Consider the following 22560-nt stretch of genomic DNA (forward strand, 5'->3'; position numbering starts at 1 on the left):
AAGGAGCCTTAATCAAGGCAGTATTGCTTGTCAGTTAAGAAGTCACCTTGCTTCAGATTCCTTGCTCTTCTACTTGCTGGCTGTGTGATCGTGAATGGGTGACTTCGTTTCTCTGCACCTCAGTTTCCTCAGCTGCAAAATGGGTATAATAATAATAGTAGCAACCTTGTAGGGTTTTGTGAAGATTATGTCAGTCGATACATTTAAAAGCCCTTGGACCAGGGTCTGGCACGTAGTAAGCATTCAAAAGATTCATTTGTTTAGTAAATATTTATTGAAACCTTGGTGTGTGCCAGGAATTGTGTTTGAGACTGGAGGTACAACAGTGAACCAAACGACTATTTTCACTCCCAGAGTCACAAGTTAGCAGGAGGCAGGAGTAGAACCCAGGTCTCCTAACTCCAAACTACAAATTGATTATTAAGGTACAGCATCTCTCATAGTCAACAAGGCCCCCAGAAAAGTATATAAAGGGGTCCTGGCTCAGGCTTCATTATTAACAGAATGAACAGGTACCACAGCACCAAGTAGGGATCAGGGGATTGGGCCGTGATGAGCTGGTCCTGGCTAATTGTTCTCTATAGGCTTCTGGCTCCGGTCCACATATTTGAAGACCTTTGTGTAAACCCTGGGCTTTCTGCTGACAGCACATGGATCCTGGCCCCAGGAGATGATGCCTTGAAGAGACCCATTATAGACCAGTGGGCCCCCAGAATCACCCTGGAGATGGGGAGGAAGAGAACCAGTCAGAGAGGAGGGGAGGCCTCAGGAGAGGGGAAAGGGTTGGACATGGTGTTAGGGAGGAGGGGGGAATGTGTTGGAAGTGAGGTGGAGGTTGAAGATGGGGTTGGCAATGGGATTGAGGATGAGGTTAGAGTTTTGGGTGAGAACAAAGATGGCGCTAGGGTCGAAAATTGATTTGGGGATGGTTAGGGTTGGAAATAGGGGTGGGACTTGGAATGGAGCTGGGGATTGTGTTTATGTTAGACATGGGACCTGGGAGTGGAGATGGATTGGGCGTTGCAGGGGGAAGTGGTGTTGAGGTTGGGGATGAGATTGTGGATGTAGATGAAGACACAGTTGAGGTTGGAGATGGGAGTGGAAATGTGTTTGGAGACCCAGGCCTTGCCCTCTGACCTGGCAGGAGTCCTTGCCCTCTTCTCGAGCGCTGGCACATCCCACAGTGTCTGTGATGTTCCCAGGGTAGGCGACCTCACACTCCTTGTGCTCGACAATGGTGATGTTGGGACATCGCCAGGTGTGGGGAAGGTGCACTGTAGAAATGACATGAGGGGATACAGAAAATTAGATCCCTTTGTTCCCCTTCCCCACACTGCAGGGCTTACTCTGAACCCAGCAGAGCACCAGGGACCTTGCTCTAAATCCAGTTCCTGTCCTTCTTGCTTGCAGTCAACTCACCTCTCTGCTTGTAACCATAGCAACAGTAACGCTATCAAGTAAAATTCTTTATGCCAGTTGCTCTATAAACATTATGTCTAATCCAGCTCTAGTAGGTGGATGTGATTATTCTCATTTTATAGAGAAGAAAACCAAGGTTCAGAGAGGTGAAGCCACTTGCCTAAGGACCTACAACGAGCAGGTTGTGGATCTGAAATTGCACATCATGTCTGCCTGAATCCAAGGCCCAAACTTTGGTCTCCGCCCTCCCCAGCCCTTACTTTTCCACTCTTCCTTTCAACTTATCCCACTATTGATACCTCCAGGTAGCGCCCTCTTGTATCACTATGAATATCATCTTTGAAGGTTCCTCTGGTTCCCTATTTCCTTCCACAATCATAAACACCTTCCCCACCCCACCCCCCATCATACTCCTCTCCGGAGCCCCTACACTGGGGGATGGACGTGGTGCCCCAGTCGGAAATGAGGCAGCGGGTGCCAGCAGTGACACAGTGTGATGACACACTGTGGGTCGCACAGCCCAGATAATGAAGGCTGGGGCCACCATATTCAGCAGCATGATGTCATCGCAGTGGGCTTTGCTGGGCAGGCTACTGTTGAAGTCTGGGCGGAGGGAGGACTCAGTGGCTGCTCGGGTGCGCTCACAGCCATCCCGTCACTGGAGGTTGTGTTCTCCCAGATGAGCTACATATCAGTTGAAGTGAGAGAGGTGGTGGTCAGAGATGGAAGGGGAAGGAGAGACAGGAAATGGAGAGTGACATGGGGGGGAGGGGCGAGATGAAGAGAATGAAGAAACATAGCTCCACTTCCAAACTCATCCCCATCTCCCGCCAAAACCTTATCCCCAGCCCAATCCAACCCCATTCCCAACACCATGCCAGTTCCAACATCATTCATCCTTCCATCTTCAATCCCAACCCAATCCCCATCATCAGTGCCCATCTCTGACCCCACTTTCCCTACCCCATACACATTCTCCCCATCCCCAAGCCCTTCTCTATCCACCTCTCCATCTCCAGCCCCCTCCCAGCCCCGCCCCTGCCCCTGCACTCATGGCTTGTGGCAGTGGGCTGCTGTCAGTAGCCATTTGAGGGCAATGAGGGTTGCCCCACAGAGCAGCCTTGTCTTCTGGAACAAATCTGCCTGCCAGGGTGGCTGGGAATGAGGAGAGAACTCATATCCTTTGTTGATCCTGGTCTCTCCCTCTACATGCCCTAGGGAGGGTGAGGGCAAAAGAGGCGGCTCGGGCATGAGACGGCTCCCAGAAATGGGGGAGGAGGACCATAGCCTGGTGTCCTATGGGGATGCACTGAATGGACAGGCTGGGGATTAAATGACTGAAACCCTTCCACACCCGTTAGTCAGTAGCCACTTTTCTGAGCTCTCTGAATGCCTCCCACACCACCCCAGCTGCCCCAGCCTCTCCTCTGGGACCCTCTTTGACCTCTCCCCATTCTAACTCTAAAGAGATTACACCTTTAGAAGGCAAGGGGCATCCAGGACCTTGTTATGGCTCACATATCCATTCAGATGCCCTGTGGTTGTTCTATATTTTTAATATCAGCCCCGTCATTGTCTAGACATAGAGGGTTGGGAATCCTAGAGATTTGAGAGGGAGATCCCTGCCCATCCCCGTCTTCCACCGTACCTGTCACCAGAGCAAACGTGATTAATTGCAGAATCACCATGGCCTGGAAGGGGGGAGGGCACGCCCCAGGTTCTTCTGGGAGCAAGGAGGGACAAGGGGCCAAATCACTCCCTGGGGAGATTTAGGGCTGGTTCACGCCCTCTCTCTCCCCCATGCCTGCTCTGGCTCCCCCCAGGGAGAAACAGCCAGGTGTGAGGAATCCCTTGGTTCACACAGCATCCAACCTCCAAACTTTTAAAATAAATCTTTGGTATGGAGGGTGGCCTTGCAGGGGCCTAATCCCAGTTAGAACCTCTCATGCCCAAGCTGCTGGGAAGGCATTGCCCAGGGCAAGCGACAGGCTGGCTCTGTTTAAGTCAGCCACGGGACCTCGTAGGTGCGGTTTGGAGAATGTTTTCCTTCTTGCCCACCTGAGACCTGGGGCCCAGCAACTTGGGGTGGGAGGATAAAGGAACAAGGGTCCATTCAGTAACCACGCCAGGGTGATAGGAGCCCTTTGAAGGCTACCTGGGGTACAGTAGGGGGCTCAGCCTGGGACATCATTCTGGTCCCCACCCTGCTGAACCCCTGCCCCTTTGAAGAACAGTGAGGAAGAGCAGGGCAGGGCTGGTCCCTTGAAGGGCCAGTGCCCTTAGCTGCCCTGGCCAGCGGGAGTGGGGCTGGAGGGTTGGAATCAGTGACCGAAGGTGGGTGTGGAGGACACTGAGGTTGGGGGACAGCTGCTGGAGATGCAGATCAAGGCAGAGAGACACAATCCCCCCACCCCAAGAAGTACAGAGCACAAGGAGAAATGATGCCGGGGCAGAGGCCTGGCACACTCAGCAGGGCAGGTGCCTGGAGGGGAGCCCTCCCTTCCCTTCTGGACTCACGGGCTCTGGGGGCCTGGCAGTGGTTGCAGATGCGGCAGGCTGGGTTTCGGAGCGGGAGGCACCAGGAAGGCGAGCAGGCAGGGGTGCCCCCTCACCACACACCCGCCTCCCCAGCAGGCCCAGGATGACTGGGCTTCCCAACCCTGCCTTATTGCCCTGGGGGCGGGATGTGTGGGAGCCCTCCCCAGGCCAGCCCTGGGCCTTGGAGGTGCTGCCCACCTGTCACTGTCACCTCCCCAAGCCCCTCTTCTCTCTGCTTCTCTGTTTCCCCCCACCTCTGTGTCCGTCCGTCTGTCTGCATCCTTCCCTGTCTCTCTTTACCTCTCCCACATTTCTATAATTCCTTGTGTGTATGTGTGTGTGTGTCGTTTTTCTTTCTGTTCCTATGTATCTCTGGGCCTTTTTCTCTTTGTCTAACTCTGTTCTTCTCTCCCAGTGTCTCTCTGCACATCTCCTCTAATTCTTTATATCTTTCTTTGTGTCTCTGTCTCGCCTGCCTCCATCCCTGTCTCTTTCTCTCCCTCCCTCCACTTCTGTGTCTAAATCCCTCTCCATCCTCCTCATCTCCCAGTCTCTCTGTATCTCTTGTCCCAGCCCCTCCGTCCCCACAGCCCGAGCCCAGGTGGGACCCTGGCTCCTTCTGGGCCCCTCCCTTCATCATTCCAAGGAGCAGGGTTGGGGAACTGCGACGTCACACAGGTGGGGCTGCTGCCCGCTGAAGGGGCAGGCAGGAGGGTGGGGAAGGCAGGTTGGGGCCTGTGGGATTCAAGGCCCAGGAAAGGGAAGTCAGCCCTGGGCAGGTACCACAACCCCCAGCGTTCCTCTGGGGCTTCACTTCTCTGCCGACCCTTCCCTCCACTCCCTTCTGCCAGCCTCTTAGGCTGCCAGGAACCCCAGGGTCCTCAGAATCCCACTGTGGCACTTACTTGCTCTGTGACGTAGGTCCGATGACTTCCCAAATCTGAGCCAACTCAATTTCCTCGTCTGCAAAACTCAAGTGACGATCCCTACTTCTCCCAGCTTGTTTGTTATCAGTTAGTTCTCCCTCTGTCTTACCCTCCTCTCTCCCCTAACGAGATGTGAAGCAAGACTATGGGGTAGGGGCTTCCCTGGTGGCGCAGTCGTTGAGAGTCCGCCTGCCGATGCAGGGCACACGGGTTCGTGCCCCGGTCCGGGAAGATCCCACATGCCGGGGAGCAACTAAGCCCGTGAGCCATGGCCGCTGAGCCTGCGTATCCGGAGCCTGTGCTCCGCAACGGGAGAGGCCACAACAGTGAGAGGCCCGCGTACCGCAAAAAAAAAAAAAAAGACTACGGGGTAGGCCTGGGTTCTGACAGCAGCCAGCCCTGGCCCCAAACCCTGGCACTGCCTCTTCCTACCACAGTGATGTGGGACGAGAGACTCCACCCCGGCGAGGCTCAGTTTCTTCATCTGTGAGATGGGGGTGACAGCCGTGCCTCAGGGGGTTGGGATGAGGACTCCAGGAGAGCCAAGTACAATAGGCAGTCAGCAAATGCTCCCACAGCTGCCATAGTCACCCCTCACCCTCTCCCACCTCAAAGTTCCCTTCCATTCATTGCGGAGAAGACATTCTCTTTCCAATTCCTGGAGAAGCTGTGAAGACAGAACCTGAGAGGTGGGCAGAACTATTTTAAGACCTAGGCTGGGTCCTCTTGCCTTCCAAGGCTGCACCCCACCCTCCATCATTGCAGATGTATTAAAACAAACCCGCACCCACATTAAATATAACACGTGCTCAACTCCAGCTGAGCCAAGTTGCAGTCGGCTAGTTGGAAGAATGTTACGTTTTATAGACACTTAACTAAATGGTAGTGGATTTTGATTTTGCAGTTTTCATTTGGTATTTTGGAGCCAACAATCCTGTCCACACACACCCCTCCCCCATTTCAGCTTATAAGCTCTAGGCAGTGTTCCTGTTGAGGCAGATAGAGAAAAACGGCCTTAATTTTTTACTGTTATAAGTAACTTTCTCTAGTCCATTCCTGTGTGGCCCCTGAGGGAAAACCCTCACACTCCCTGATCTCTATTTCTACACCTGTGGGTAGGGTAACTGATGGGTAACTCTCCCTCCAATCTCAACCAGCAGGGGGATCAAACAGACAGACACAGCCCCTCCTCCAGTTATATTTATTCCAGATAGTCGCATACTCCCTCCTCCCCCAACCATGGGTCTTAGAAGGGCTGGCTGGAGTTGGAGTTCCAGGAAGAAGATCCCCAGTCCAAGAAGAGTGGGAGCTGGGGGTGAAGATAGAGGAGGTATTGGCGCTCTGAGGGTCAAAGTGGCCCCCAAGCTGAGGCATGAAGGTGGAGGGAGCAGGTCAGCTGTTCCTCATGACCATCCGGATCCAGTCCACGTATTTGCAAATATTGGTGTAGACCCCTGGGATGCCTTCTTGCCCACAAGGCTCCACGGATCCCCAGGACACCAGACCCTGAAGGACTCCTCCGCATACTAGGGGACCCCCAGAGTCACCCTGGAAGGCAGAGGAGAAGGAGCATGGTCTGAATATGGGAGAAATCCTTTTCCAGTTTTCCTCTCCACAGCCTCCTGCCCCCTCACCCATTCCTGGGCCTTGAGGACCGTGGCTCCAAGCCTCGTCAGCAGAGAAAAAAGAACACACAAGTTCCCAGAGGACAACAGCAATGACTAACTAATAGAGAAGAACACACTGTCCCTAGGGGCCAAGCCCAGGGAAGGCGGGCGGGACTCTATGCTGGGTAGAGGGTTCCCTCAAAGACAATGGGTGGGCCCTGACCAATGGGGGAAGAGAGCACAGGCACCAATGACCAATCCCAGCGAAGGAGGACGGGACTCCGTGTCAAGGAAAATGGCTGGGGCCCTGACCAATGAGGGAAGAGAGCACCTGTACCAGTGACCAATCCTAGAGAAGGAGGGCGGGACTCCTTAAGAGTTCTCTCCAAGACAGTGGCTGGGGCCCTGGCCAGTAGGGAGGGGCAGCCTCCTCTGTGAAGGACCAAGAGGATAAGGTAGCAGAATTACAGGGTGAGAGTCCTCCAGCCCCCTTTCCTCCTCCATCCTGGAATGTCTTACTCGTACTTGGGCCAGCACCAGCTGGATGGTATGGGGAAACTCAGAACTGGAGAGACAGCCGGTTACCTGCCTGAGCTCCAAATGCCCGCTGCCTCTTTCCCTCCCCCGTCGTCTGTCTTTGTCTCTCCCTCTCCCTCCCTTTGTGCCCCGCCCATCTTTCCTTCTCTGTTTCTGCCCCCCCCCCGCCCCGTTCTCCACTCCCTGGCTCTCCTCCCGCATTCTGTGCCTCTCCTTCTTCCTGACCTCATCTCTCTCCCCATCTCCTTTCCCTGACTTGCCTTCTCCTCCTTCCCACCTCCCCAGTTCTCCCTCCCCTACTTTCTGTCCTGGATGTTGCCTGCAGTCGCTCACCTGGCAGGCATCCTCCCCAGCGACGCCGCCAGCACACACCATGTTGTCCGTGATTCTCCCGGGGAACGCTGCCCGGCAGGTGGCATTAGAGACGATAGAGAGGTTAAGGCATTGGAGTCGGTCTGACAACTGGTCTGGGGATGGAAGATGGATGCTGCAGGATCCCCCGAAGCTTCCCTCATCTCCCCAAAGAGGCCACATCCCTCTTCTCAAGGAAACCCAATACATGTCTATACCCCACCCCCTCCCTGTGACCTCCACTACAATCCTCCAAGCTCTAAATTTCAGATTATGACTTGATTACACAGTAGCTCTTTTTTTTTTTTAGGTTCTGCTTTATAACAAAGTGAATCAGTCATACATATACATCTGTTCCCACATCCCTTCCCTCTTGCGTCTCCCTCCCTCTCACCCTCCCTATCCCACCCCTCCAGGCGGTCACAAAGCACCGAGCTGATCTCCCTGTGCTCTGCGGCTGCTTCCCACTATCTATCTACCTTACGTTTGGTACTGTATATTTGTCCATGCCTCTCCGCGCTTTGTCACAGCTTACCCTTCCCCCTCCCCATATCCTCAAGTCCATTCTCAAGTAGGTCTGTGTCTTTATTCCTGGATAAAGAAGATGTGGCACATATATACAATGGAATATTACTCAGCCATAAAAAGAAACGAAACTGAGCTATTTGTAATGAGGTGGATAGACCTAGAGTCTGTCATACAGAGTGAAGTAAGTCAGAAAGAGAAAGACAAATACCGTATGCTAACACATATATATGGAATTTAAGGGAAAAAATGTCATGAAGAACCTAGGGGTAAAACAGGAACACAGTAGCTCTTGATTTCAATTCATTGGCCCAGTCTCCCTGACCTTTAGCCTACGACTCAGACACAATGAATCCAGACCTGACTTTCTCCTTCAATCCCAGCTACTGTGACCTTTGACCTTCAATCTTATTGCCCTTTGATCCCAACTTGGCCTCATGTCTTCTCTCTGTCTCTTGGCCCCATGTTCCTTGTCTTCACCTTAACCTCCAACCTCAGCTCTGAATCCTCCAAAGTGACCTCTGATCCTAGTTTATTTGACTCCAGACTCCATGACCCCTAACCTCTAGCTCCACACACCAAGCCCTGTGGCTTCCTGTACCAGACCAGTGATCCTTGATCGAATGCCAATTTCCATCCTCGGATTGTGGCCAGCATCTGGATCCCATGACCTCAACTCTACAATGACTAACATCAGGGCTTCCCTGGTGGTGCAGTGGTTGAGAGCCCGCCTGCCGATGCAGGGGACGCGGGTTCGTGCCCCGGTCCGGGAAGATCCCACATGCCGCGGAGTGGCTGGGCCCGTGAGCCACGGCTGCTGAGCCTGCGTGTCTGGAGCCTGTGCTCCACAACGGGAGAAGCCACAACAGTGAGAGGCCCGCGTACCACACACACACAAAAAAAGATTACAATGACTAACATCAGAGTACCTGACCCATGACCCCAAGATCCTGTTTACATATGTCTTTTGCTCCATCCAGTCCGATAACATCACTCTGACCTCTAACCACATCCCTGACCCATGACTCCTAACTCCATACACAGCCACTTAACCTCTTTAACTCCCAAGACCCCGACGCACCATGATCTCAGACCCCAAAGCATGAATCCTGATGTGTGACACTTTACCCATCCTTCCTCTGAGGTGGCATGACTCCTGACCTCTCACCCTATACTGCAAACTTTTGCCAATCCTGACCCCTGACCTCGGGACCCCCTTACTCCCTGGGTGGTTGGTGGTGCCCCAGCCTGAAGTGTGGCACTTGGTGCCAGCCACTGCACAGGTCGCGGGCAGGGGCAGGGGCTGGATGCTGCGGGTCAAGAGGACAGGGATGCCCAGTTGCAGAAGCCGGAGGTCATTGTCATGGTTCTACAGGGCTGCCTGGTAGCCACGGTGGGTCATGGAGAGGCCACTGTGCCGGATCTGTTCGGTCCAGTCCATCTGGCTGAGGCTGTGTTCCCCCAGGCTCAACCAGTACCTGCTGGGGGTCACAGAGGCTCAGCAGGGGCAGGGTGGGCTGGCCTGGGGCTCCCAGACCCGCCTGCCTCTCTCCGCTGCTCTGCACCTTGATGGCTGTTCAGTCCCTTGCTCTCATTCTCTTTGTCTCTTCCCATCTCTTGGTCTCTAGTTCCATTGCCATCTTTCCATTTCTAGCGTTGGTCCTAGTTCTCCTCTCCATGCTACTGCGTCTGTGTCACTTTCTGATTCTCTTAGCTGGTGATGCCCATGGGGGCAGGGACATCCATTAGTCCTATTCACTGCCCTGTTCCCACCACCCAGAAGGTGGCCTGGGCCATCAACACTGTCAACTAAACGAATGGGGGAATAATGAGTGGACTCTGTCCTGCTGGTGTCCCTCCCTGTCCCCAAATATCTCTGTCTCTCCATGTCTGAAACTTCCCTCTTGGAAAAAAAAAATCCAGAGCATCAGACCTACAAAGCCCAATCCCCTCATTTTACAGATGGGACCACTGAGGCCCAGAGAGGTACCAGGTGTAACCTTTGAAGTTGCACAAAAAGTTTGGGTCAGACATGGGTCCACAGCTCAGACTGGGTCAGGGGATGCTGGACTGGTGACACCATATGGGAAGGAAGAGGGACATGAGGGAACATTGGGGGGGCAGATTCCAGAACCCTCCCCTGCCCTCCACCCCACCGACCCCCACCCAAGTCCACCCCAGGCCCATTGTGAAGAAGTCCTACTTCTTGTCTAACCTCAGACCCTCTTGTTGCAGGACCATCTCCTTACTCCTGTGAGCCCCCTCCCCCCCAGTGCTACCCTCCCCATCACCCTCCCTTCCCACCCTGAGTAGGCAGGGACCCAAGTGGGGGGCTTACCTTCTGCTGCTGCAGTGAGCAGCTGTGAGAATCCACCTGTGGTCAATGAGGACTCCCCCACAGCGCAGCTGTGTACCTTCAAACAGCCCCACCTGCCAAGGCTGAGAGTGAGGGATACACTCTGTGCCTTTAAAAATCTTCTGTGTGTCCTCGTGGCTGAGCCCTGAGGACAATGGCATGGGCCAGAGAGACAGAGTCAGGAACCTAGAGACTGTGGATCAGATAGAAAGAGAGATACAGAAAGAGCAAGAAAGAGGCAAAAGAAAGAAACCGAGAGAGAGAGAGAGAGAGAGAGAGAGAGAGAGAGAGAGAGAGAGAGTCACAGGCAGGGAGACACAGACCCAGTGATATATAAAGACACAGTGAAACACCCAAAGGACACAAAGAGGAAGAGAGATGCTTAAAGATAAGCGAAACAGAGATCCAGAGAGAGAAAGGACAGAGACATAGTGACAGGGAGAGACAGAGGGGAGATGGATCGTAAGATACAGGGAGAGAGAGGTGCATAGGACCCCTGGAGATGGAGGTGAACGGAGGCATAGAGTCAGCCAGCCTCCCTCCCCTCCTCAGGGTCAGGCATCCTCATGAGGGTTCCTTGCCTTCTGGGGAGCTCACCAATAAAACACAGGAGAAAAAAGATGCTGGACACCATGGTGGTCCACTTCCAGATTCTGGGGAAAAGATGAGGCATCTCAGAGATGGCAACTGGACCCTCCTTTTCCCTGTCAAGTGGACCCTCCCTTTCTCCTCCCCTTCCACCAGCAATTCCACGAGGAGGGGATGGTCCACAGGCCCATCCCTCTCTGTGCCCATCCCCCGAGTGTTACCCCCTCACTGGTGATGGCCTGCCCTCTCCTCACCTTGTTTCTCCGCCTGCCGGTTCCTCCATGTAACTAACTGTTGCAGTCTCGGCCTGTCGGTCTCTCCGCTATCTGTCTGGCCACCTGCCTGCTAGTCTTTTCATCTGCCAGCCACCCTGCCAGTCAGCTCTCCTACTGTTCACCTGGCCTCTCAGCCACCTGTCATGCTGCACCACCTGTCTTCTTCCTCCCGTCTGTCTGTCCCAGACCAGCAGCTGATACAGCTTTTAACTCTCTTTGTCCCAGCTCATGCGATTTATGGGTTGAGGGAAGGAGACAAGGTAGACATGGGTCGGGGCACCCTCTAATCCCGTAGAAACTCTTCTTGGCTAATGACACTTAATGAGATTTACAGTTAAATGGGGGGGGGCAGTATGGCTCTGGAGGGAAGACCCAGGCCCTCTCCTTCTCCTGTCCTCTGCAAACTAGCCTGTAGCCCCGAGGCCAATGACTCAAGGTGATCTGAGATCTTCCCCAACTCCAGTAATGAAGCCTCAGGGAGGTGGGGCAGGTAGACACCTGGGACTCTTCCCTGAGTGTTTCATGGAAGGGGCAAGAGGGTGGAAGTGAGAGTCAAGGAAACCAAGGACAGAGAGAGCCTGAGAAAGAAGAGGAGGAAAGGGAAGAGGTTCCAAAATAGGGGAGACAGAGGAGTTTCCAAACTGGGATCTAAGGAAGCCTGGTTCTAATTGAAGTTTTTAAATGCACGATCAACTCTGTTGCCCGCTTTCAGAGCACAGGTCTTATTATATATGAGGTCGATTTATCTAACTCCATGAAAGTTTTTTTGCATAGGGACTTCCACTGAGAAAGAAAGAGGGGACAGGAAACACAGAGAGGGAGAGTGAAAGAGATTCAGGACAGAATCTCTCTCTTTCTCCTCTTATCTTTTTGTTTTTGTTTTTGAAGTAAAATGTATATAACATAAGATCCAGCCTTCGAACCATTTTAAAGTCTACAATGCCGTGAACTCCACTGCACTCAAAATGTTATGCTACCATCACCACCAGCTAATTCCAGAACATTTTTGTCACCCCCAAAGGAGACCCCATACCCGTTAAACTGATGTTTATCAAATGATGAATGGACAAATAAAAGGTGGTCTATCCATGCTATGGACTACTATTCAGCTATAAAAGGAACAAAGTACTGATGTGTGCTACACATGGATGAACCTTGAAAACACTATGTGGAGTGAAAGAAGCCAGTCACAAAGGCCCACAAACTGTATGATCCCATTTATATGAAATATCCAGGAAAGGCAAATTGGTGGAGACAGCGGGTTAGTGATTGCCTGGGGCGGCAGGGAGTGGGGCTGGGGAATGACTGCTTAGTGGTTCTCTTTTGACACACAGACTTGCAGCTTGTGGCTTCTGGATAAAGTCAATCCCTTTTTGTAGCTGGGGACCCAAAGACAACAGACCTCCTGCTTTCAGAAAAAGCTCTGAGCACCTTTGCCACCTCATCCAGGGAGCCCCTGGAGCGCTCAAGTCCCTGTACCTCATGCTTTACTCTTGGGCGTCATCATAAGCTCACTATGAAGCCCATTCCCTAAAGACAACTCAGGCATCCCAACACATGGGGTGATGTCTCAGGGCATGGATACCATCATAGGTGTGGAAACTGAGACACAGCTAGATGGAGCCACTTGCCCAGAGTCACACAGCTGGTAAGAGGCAGAACTGGAGTTTGAACTGAGGCAGACAGGCTCCAGAACTTGTATTGTTCATCATTCTCCAAATATGTGAATGAGCAAAAGAATGACTAACTGAGGGCTTCCCTGGTGGCGCAGTGGTTGAGAGTCCGCCTGCCGATGCAGGGGACACGGGTTCGCGCCCCGGTCCGGGAAGATTCCACATGCCGCGGAGCGGCTGGGCCCGTGAGCCATGGCCGCTGAGCCTGCGCGTCCGGAGAGGCCACAACAGTGAGAGGCCCGCGTACCGCAAAAAAAAAAAAAAAGAACAATAATACTAGTGACAGCCACCACTTAGTAAGCATTCACTCAGTACCAGGTGTTCTTCTCAGGGAGCACTCTCACGTATTACCTCGATCCTCCCAAGAGCCCTCTGAAGTAGGTTCTATTTTTTTTAAGTTTATTAATTTACTGAGAGACTTCTTAATCCTCAGATGGAGGGAACTGAATTCGTTGGTGGCACCTTATCATCAGCACAAGGCCTTTCTTCTTATTTTTTTTAAAATTAATTTATATACTTTTGGCTGCCTTGGGTCTTCGTCGCTGCACACGGGCTTTCTCTAGTTGCGGCGAGCAGGGGCTACTCTTCCTTGCGGTGCGCGGGCTTCTCATTGCGGTGGCTTCTCCTGTGGCCGAGCACAGGCTCTAGGCGTGCAGGCTCAGTAGTTGTGGCTCACAGGCTTAGTTGCTCCGCAGCATGTGGAATCTTCCCGGACCAGGGATCAAACTTGTGTCCCCGGCATTGGCAGGCAGATTCTCAACCACTGCGCCACCAGGGAAGCCCAAGGCCCTTCTTTTGTTTTCCTTCTTTATTTTATTTCCTTTTACCTTCATTTCCTTCTGCTGTTGTCTTTATTATTGTATATCTTTTGCTATTATTTCTGTTACTATGTATCTTTTGCTGTTGCTTTTATTATTGTGTATCCTTTGCTATTATTTTTGTTATTGTGTATCCTTTAATTATCTTTATTGTTGTGTATCTTTTGCTACTGTATTTATTATCATATAGCTTTTTCAGAAAATTAAGTTGAAATTTACATGTTGTACACTTAACCATTTAAAGTGTATGGTTCAGGGCTTCCCTGGTGGCGCAGTGGTTGAGAGTCTGCCTGCCGATGCAGGGGACATGGGTTCGCATGCTCCGCAATGGGAGAGGCCACAACAGTGAGAGGACCGCATACCGCAAAAAAAAAAAAAAAAAAAATAGGGCGAGCCCATCTGAGCTGGGAGAGGGTCTGGGGTCGGTGGGGAGAGTGGACTGACCCCAACTGGGACACCAGGTCACGCAGGGACAAGCAGGAAGCTCTCATGTGTCCCGGTGGGACCCGGCCCCCTAGTGGGCGGGGGGCGGAGCTCACGATTCCCACGTCCCCTCCCACCCCTCCTACCATGGTCTGGAGTGGCCACCCGGCCTCCACCCCCGCGCATTCTTACCTTCTGACAAGGCCACCGTCAGGAAAGCGATTGCGGGGGCCAGGGGCCACGTGGTGACTTTGTGGTGGGGGGCAGGGCGGGCGGAGCCTGAGAAGTTGAACAGGGTGTTAAGAGCTGGCCTGAACTCCCATCTCTGGACACTCCCTACCCACCCTGTTTCCCAATCTTGAATGTCCTCTCCTTTACTCTGAAAACCTTGACGCTGGAATCTGCAAGCCCCTCCCCAAGGTCCATTCTTGGTGGGGTGGGGGGCGAGTCCCAGGAACGTGGTGGGCGGGGCAGCTTGCACACCTCCCCCCGCCGGGGCTCTGGCTTGCAGCCGTTCACACGAGGGGGCTAGTCCCTCCATCCCTGCCCTCCAGCGAGCTAGGCCCCTGGTGCACCCTCCCGCCCCTCTCTACCCTCCCCGTGTCCTTTCTCCCCTCTCAGGGTGGGCCCCAGGCGCCTGGTCTAAAACTGATCATCTTATCTTTCAGCTGCTTTCCCTCTCAACATCTCCACAGATTCTGTCTCTATACCTGAGCCTCCAGCTTCCGGCTCCATCTCCTTGACTCAGCAGCCTCCCTCTTTCCCCTACCCTCCCCGCTCCCAATGCTCCTGCCCCTACCTTAGGCTCACCCTTCCTGGGTAAGGGCCCCGGTGAAGAGCTTCCACGGCCAGCTGCCTCAAACTTCAGCCTCGACCCATGGCTTTTAACCCCTGAACTCCCTCCCCCTAGCGCCTTCAGCATTTCCCTGGTGCTGGCCGTCCCCTCTCCACCCCCAATGGCTCAGCTGGCTGTCGCCATGCACCCCACCACCACCCCCGCCTGGGCTTGGCCCATCGTATGGCGCAGAGCTACCAGGACAAGCCAGGACTCAGATCTGGCTCCACCCAAGCTCAAGTTGAACCCACTGTGAACTTTCAGGCAGCAAGACCCACCTGGAGGGAAGGGAGAAGCCCAATCCCTTCTCCAGGCCCAGCCCAAATCCCTAGGGCCCTCCCTAACATCAACCCATTTTTTATGCCACTCTCTCATCCCCCCTCCAACCCTATACATATTCTTAATATACATCAGCTCCTGGTTGGCCATTTTCCACTCTATTCCCACCTCCCAGCTAATTTTAACGGTTCCCCTTACCGTCCGCCTATCCCTCAGACCCATTCCCATCAACAGCCTTATCTCAAGTTTATCTCTCTACAGCAAACTCAACACATCTAAGTTCCAGTTCTCAGCCTCATCTCCAGCTCCAACTCCATCTCCAGCCCTATTTCTTCTGGAAAACACAGGGATGCCCAAATTTATTCTACCCTTCCCTCCTCCCCCAGTCAGGCACAAGAAAGGAATCTTCAGATAGGTGGATAGAAAGTCAACTTAGACTTGGCTGTGGGCAGGGGTTGGACCTGGGAAAGCAATATTTTGGATAAATGGCCTTTTAAGAGCAGGGCCAGATGGGGTGAGGTAGTCCATGGGGACCTAGGTGAGGAGGGAGAAGCAGGAGTTAGGAAGCTCTGGGGACAAGAGGATGAGGAAGAAGAAGGAGGAAGAGTGTTTTAGGAATGAGTAGGCGTCTCCTACTGGGTGGGGACATGAGCTAATCCTAGGGGGTGGAGGGGGGTAGGACTAGGGATTAGAGAGGACAGAGGTGGGGTCAGAATTTGAAAGAAAGCCAGAGATGGGGACCAGATGATATTTGGAAAGAGAGATAGCCATGGTGTCGTGATAAGGAGAAGGGGTTGAGATGGATGGAGTGAGGATTCATCTCAAAACTGGTGTGGTCCATATCGGGGAGTTAAAGTTTGGATATAAGGGTCAAATCTAGCGTTAAAAGATATATATATATTTTTTCAGTACGCGGGCCTCTCACTGTTGTGGCCTCTCCCGTTGCGGAGCACAGGCTCCGGACACGCAGGCTCAGCTGCCATGGCTCACGGGCCCAGCCGCTCGGCGGCATGTGGGATCTTCCCGGACTGGGGCACGAACCCGTGTCCCCTGCATCAGCAGGCGGACTCTCAACCACTGCGCCACCAGGGAAGCCCATAATTTGTTTTTTAAAGTATCTAACCGTGACTCCCCTGCATCTAAAAAATGAACATATGTCAAAGATGTTATTTGGATTTGTTAATAAGCGATGGAGCTAGCAAGATGTTACAAAGAACCACACATGTATAGACGATAAGAAGCGCTAACATGAATTAACAAATAGATGCAAAACTGGCTTATTCTATATGGAGGGGAGAGAATTGTACTTCCACCTGACACAACTCATTTGCACGGTTATGGACAAGAATTATTTGCACTACTATCCACTATTTATCATTTACAGAGTTGTAAAGTAGCTCAAAGACAGTAAAAGAAGCTGAGACCCCATAGAATCAGATAACCCACCTCGTTTTCCATTGATGACCTCTGTTGGGTCCATCATAAAGTCTTTCACAGTTTTTCCCTACACTAGGAAGAAAAGTTTGTGGTCGGGTTTAAGATGGTGTTTGGTGTTGGGGGAGGGGCTCTGATGACTGCACTGGGAATGCAGGTGGGTTTGGGGAAGAGAATGGACCTAGGGTGAGGATGGGGTTGGAGTTAGTTTGGGGGATAGAATTAAGTTGTAGATGGGAGGGATCTGGAGATAATGTTGTTGACAGAGTCCAGTTGGGTTGGGGCTGGAGATGAGGCCAAAATTGAGTATTTGGATGGGGAGGTGTTGAAATACAGTTGAGTTGGTGGTGTGCGTTGACATTGAAATGAACACTAGATGTGAGGTCGAGTATCTGTGTCAGGCTAGGGTTTTGGTAGGAGTGGGCTGGGTCATAGATGTGAGTGCCTCTCAAGGTGACAGAAAGGCTACTGTCCTTCCCCACCTTGGAATTACCCCACTTCCCAGGACTGGACCCAGAGTAGGGACCGAGGTCACTCTTTTTGAGTTGAGTTGTGTTCAGGCTGAGTGGCAGGAGGGAGGATGTGGGTTAACTGAGGTGACAGGTGTGTGTGGGAAGTCGGGGTACCTGTGCTCTCTTGTGGCCCAGGTCCACACTTCCAGAAAAAGCCTTTCCCCCTTGGCAACGGCTGGAACTTGGAGTGGGGTGGCTGTCTTTGGTATTTGCTGAGGGGTGAGTGCCAGGTCAACACTGATATTAGGGTTTATGACTGGCCGACTCTTGTTGAAGTGAGGTCATGGACCCACCAAGAATTGGGGGTATTCTACCTCCCCACTTGATCAGTAAGGCAACTGGAGCCCAGGGAGTTCAGTGAGCAGCTGAAAGTCACATGCCAGGTAGACCAAATCCAGGGGTACTGTCTCATAGATCAGGGTCTGTCCCCCTCAGAGAGAAGGGCTAGAGAAAGAAAGAAAAAGGACTAGAAAAAGAGACAGTGTTCCTAGTGGTTCAGAACTGAGTTCAAGTGACACGGCCACTCTGTGCCCCCGTAAACTGGCACTATCGATAGCAACCGCCTCATAGAGCAGGGTTAAATGAGCTAATATGTGAAGATGCTTAGAGGAGAGTTTGACACGAGCCAAAGGCCACAGACATGCTCGTTAAATAAGTAAAGCTGGAGATGGAGGCAGTCTGAGGTTCCCGGGGGCCCCACCCTATAGCTTGGCTTCAAAATGAGGTACTTTGTCAAGCAGGAACTGGAAGTTCTGGTTGGAAGTGCTGGCTGGGATGAGAAAGTTAGCCCTACACCCATGCCCAGAGCAGAGGCCCTGATGCAAATGTGAAGGGATGGGGAGACTGAGAAAGACCCAAAGGGATAAATAACAGAGACAGAAAAACAAGGTGGATGGGAGAGAGCAGAGGAAATGCAGGGAGAGACAAAGGCAAGAGGACGTAAGAGGTGGAAAGAGAGACGCCTGGGGAGAAATCAGACATGGTCTTTTGGAGAGAAAGATGCACAAGAAATTGAGACACGTGACTCCTTCTTTAGAGCTGGATCCATGTTATGAAGGATGCTGGTCCCAGTCATCATCTTTCTCACACATCAACGAAATACCACTTTTCACCCATCAGAATAACGAACCCTAGAAAGAAAGGTCAGTCTTGCCACCCACCTGCATCTGTGCCCACGGGCTCCGCCTCCTCTCCCATTTCTACAGATGAACAATCTTCACCTCCGTCTAAGAAAGACACCTCCACTCGTGCGAGGTGCCCCCTGCCCTCTCACCTCCTCGAGGACACTGTTCCGGCCAGCAGCCCTCTGCCGCCTTGCCTGCATCATCCATTTTTTCCTTCTCCATTAACATACAAACATGCTACCATTTCTCCCATGTTCCGTGAAAAGAATTTTTAAAAAACCTTCTCTCAACCTTTGTGCTCTCCTTCAGCCCCTGACCCACGTTCTGCCCCCTTGGACTGCAATACTCCAAACTGTGGGCTACACGTCCTGTCTGGCGTTCCTCTCCTCCTGTTCTCTTGAGCCCACTCCATGCAGGCTTCCACGCCCACCGCTCTACCAACTGTGCCTCTTTTAAGGGCACCAATAAGGTCCATGTTGCTGAACTCAGTGGCTAGCCCTTTGGGATTCATCTTAGTTATCAGCAGCATTTAACAAGCGGTTCACTTGTCCTCAGCTTCTGAGACACTCCCTTCCTCCTGGTCTTCCTCATAACTCACTGACTGCTTCTCGTTCGTGACTGGTGTTGTTTCCTACTCACGTCCCTGATCTCTACACGCTGGAGCCTTTGGCCCCCTTCTTTGCTCTGTCTATGCTCACTCCCCCGGTGATCTCACCTGCTCCTGTGGCTTTAAATACCATCTACATGCTGATGACTCCCAAATTTTATGTCTCCAGCCAGACCTCGCTCTTATACTCTTGACTTGACACCCAACTGCCTACTCAATAGATTCACGTTCAAAACCAAACTCTTGTCCTTCACCTCTCTCGTGTTCCAGATGGGCTTGATCTTCTCAGTAAATAGTTTCTTCGTCCTTTCATTCCTCAGCCAAAACCTCAGTCTCGCCCTTGAATTCCTTTTCTCACACACCACACATCCATTCTGTTACCAAACCCTGCCAGCGCTACCTTCAAAAGAGATCCAGAATTGGACCATTTCTCAACATCTTCCATCCTCGCCACCCTGGTCCCTCCCAGCCACCATCATCTCTCATCTGGATTATTGCAAGTTTCTTATCTGGTCTCCCTGTTTCTGTCCTTGTCTGCCTACACTGTTTACACACAGCAGCCAGAGTGACCTTTTGTTATAAAATGTAAGTCAGGGCAGGCCACACCTCTTCTGGAAAGCCCGCAGTGCCTCCCACCTCACTCAGAGTGAAAGTCAGGTTTCCTTATGGTGGCCAACAAGGCTCTAGACCATCTGGCCCCAGTAGTCCTCTGATGTCACCTACCGCTTCCTCTTCTCCTGCCCCTCTCATGCCAGGCACAATCCCATCTCAGAACTTTAGTACTTTAATTCCCACTCCTGGACCCCTCTTCCAAACCAGATGTCTGCCTGGTTTCTTCCATTCTTTTTTTTTTTTTTTTTTTTTTTTTTTTGCGGTATGCGGGCCTCTCACTGTTGTGGCCTCCCCCGCTGCGGAGCACAGGCTCCGGACGCGCAGGCTCCACGGCCATGGCTCACGGGCCCAGCCGCTCCGCGGCATGTGGGATCCTCCCAGACCGGGGCACGAACCCGTATCCCCTGCATCGGCAGGCGGACTCTCAACCACTGCGCCACCAGGGAGGCCCGTGCGCCACCAGGGAGGCCCTCTTCCATTCTTATCATCCTCTCCATGAAGACTTCCTTGACCATTGTAGTTGGAGATCCCTGAGATGGGTTCAGGGAATCACTAGAAGGGCTCACAGAACTCGGAAAAGCTCCTGCACTCATGATTTTGGTTTATTACAGCAAAGTAAAAAGACACAGGGGGCCAAGTCCAGGAGAGACCAGGCACGAGCTTCCAGTTGTCCTCTCCCAGAGAAGTCGTATAGACAGCACTTACTTTGCCCAGCAACAATGTGTGACAACATGTACAAAGGATTGCCCACCAGGAAAGTCCACCTGAGCCTTGGTGTCTATGTTTTTTATTGGGGGTCAGTCACATAGGCACATGGCTGTCTGCCTGCATGGCTGACCTTAGTCTCCAGCTCCTCCTCAGGTCAAATATGCTCCAAGACCTCCATCACAAATCATCCTATTAGGATAGACTATCTGGCGTGGCCCAAGGTCCCCAGGTAAAGAAAGACACTGTTATGAGGCAGAATATTACAAAGGTTTAGAGGTTATCTCCCAGATGTTAGGCAAGGGCCTAACTTTTTTTTTGTAATGTGCAGGGTTTGGACAACATAGCCCTGCTGAGTTAACCACCCACTGTATAACCCACTTAAAATTATAACCTTCCTCTGACATTGTCTATCCCCTTACTCTGCTTTATTTTTCTCCAAAGCACTTACTCCCATCTGTAATATTTAATGGGTTTTTTTTTTTTTTTTTTGCGGTATGCGGGCCTCTCACTGTTGTGGCCTCTCCCGTTGCGGAGCACAGGCTCCGGATGCGCAGGCCCAGCGGCCATGGCTCACGGGCCCAGCCGCTCCGCGGCATACGGGATCCTCCCAGACCGGGGCACGAACCCGTATCCCCTGCATCGGCAGGCGGACTCTCAACCACTGCGCCACCAGGGAGGCCCCTAATGGTTTTTTTTTGTTTTGTTTTGTTTTGTTTTTGGCAGTGCCGTGAGGCTTGCAGGATCTTAGTTCCCCGACCAGGGATCGAACCTGGGCCATGGCAGTGAAAGTGCTGGGTCCTAACCACTGGACTGCCAGGGAATTCCCAATATTTCATGTTTTACTCATTTATTTGTCCCTTGTTTGCCTCACCTCCAGAAGTGAGTTCCCCGAGGGCAACAATATTAGCTGCTTTGTTCCTAGAGCAGTAACTGGCACATAATAGGATTCAGTAAATATTTGCTGAATGAATGAATGAACTTCAGGCATTTTTGAGGGTGTGGAGAGATATGAATCCTTCTTATCCGGGCAAAAACTTGCCAGTACTTGGTGAAATTGATTAAAAGTAAGGCTTTTGGCCCAGTGTTCCTGCTCCTGTGATATTCCAGAGAAGTCTTCTATAGTTATATAAGGGGCCTGACCCCAAATGGTCATTGCAGTATTGCTTGGGTAGTAGAAGGAAACTAGGTGTCCATCACTGGGGGACTGGGTCCTTAAACCTGGTGGATGTATACCATGGAGTGGTGCTTCTCAAACTCTAATAAGCATTGAGTCCCCTGGGGGTCTTGTTAAAATGCAGATTCCGGTTCAGTTGGTCTGGGGTGGGATCCAAGACTCTGACTTCTAATAAGCCCCAGATAATTCTGATACTGCTGTCCCCTGGACCACACTAGGAGCAAGGGTATAGACTCAAGCAGTCCTATCCAACAGAACTTTCTGCAATGATGGAAATCTATTTATCTGTGCTGTCCAATATGGCAGCCACCAGCCACACACGGTTATAGAGCATCAGAAATGTGGCGAGTGTGACTGAGGAATGGAATTGTAATGCATATTCAATGTAGATAATTTTAGTTTAAAAATTAAATGACCAGGGGCTTCCCTGGTGGCGCAGTGGTTGGGGGTCCGCCTGCCAATGCAGGGGACACGGGTTCGTGCCCTGGTCCGGGAAGATCTCACATGCTGCAGAGTGGCTGGGCCCGTGAGCCATGGCCGCTGAGCCTGCGCGTCCGGAGCCTGTGCTCCGCAATGGGAGAGGCCACAACGGTGAGAGGCCCGCGTACCGCAAAAGAAAAAAAAAAAAATTAAATGACCACATGTGGCTAGTGGTTACCATCTTGGACAACACAGGTTGAGAAAACACCAACACCGTGGCAGTGAGCAGTAATAAACCAGATGGGCAGACAGTAACATGTATAGGCTGTTAACACAGTATTTTGGTGTGAAATAACGTCACACCATCTTTGGTGGAATAAGATCGCCTATTTAATACTGAACCCTGACTCCTCACCCACACCCACCTGCCTGCATACCCCATTTCATCAATCTAAAATGCCTCAGTTGTACTGGCACTATTATTTTGTATACCACTGAGAAAGAAAAAGGAGCCATCGATGAAATTAGGGCATAATGCTAAGACATAACACCATCAGCTAATTATAAGATGCCTCCCACTTACGGAGGTTGTAAAAATGGGAGAGGGATGTGCATCTAAGAAGAAATAAAATAGGGTACGTAACCATCACAGCTGGGAATATGAGTTGGAAATCAGATTAAAGATTACTTTAATCTAAACTATTTTTACTTAGCTTTATAGTAGGATGCAGGCCAAGAATTACAGGATGGTCCGTGTCTTCATCTCTCTGGGGGCTCAGAGCTACTCAAGTACACAGCTGCTTTCAACTCCTTTCCTCC

General features: G+C 51.9%; 2 protein-coding genes across 2 annotated transcripts; both read right to left on the minus strand.

Annotated features, from left to right (window-relative positions):
* Positions 1-567: 567 nt before the first annotated feature.
* On the minus strand, positions 568-3107 carry KLK11 (kallikrein related peptidase 11; the record flags this gene model as incomplete). Its single annotated transcript, XM_082607834.1, is given in 8 exon segments — positions 568-720; positions 1138-1274; positions 1850-1927; positions 1930-2074; positions 2078-2103; positions 2470-2472; positions 2475-2633; positions 3068-3107. Coding segments are annotated over 8 exon segments (741 nt in total).
* Positions 3108-6275: 3168 nt separating this feature from the next.
* LOC309795491 (kallikrein-12-like) lies at positions 6276-14771 on the minus strand (the record flags this gene model as incomplete). Its single annotated transcript, XM_082607853.1, is given in 7 exon segments — positions 6276-6431; positions 7361-7494; positions 9125-9272; positions 9276-9381; positions 10242-10404; positions 14229-14315; positions 14747-14771. Coding segments are annotated over 7 exon segments (819 nt in total).
* Positions 14772-22560: the final 7789 nt, after the last annotated feature.

Source organism: Mesoplodon mirus, assembly GCF_964341445.2.
Source record: "Mesoplodon mirus genome assembly, chromosome: 19".
In the NCBI taxonomy this organism is placed as follows: Eukaryota; Metazoa; Chordata; class Mammalia; order Artiodactyla; family Ziphiidae; genus Mesoplodon; species Mesoplodon mirus.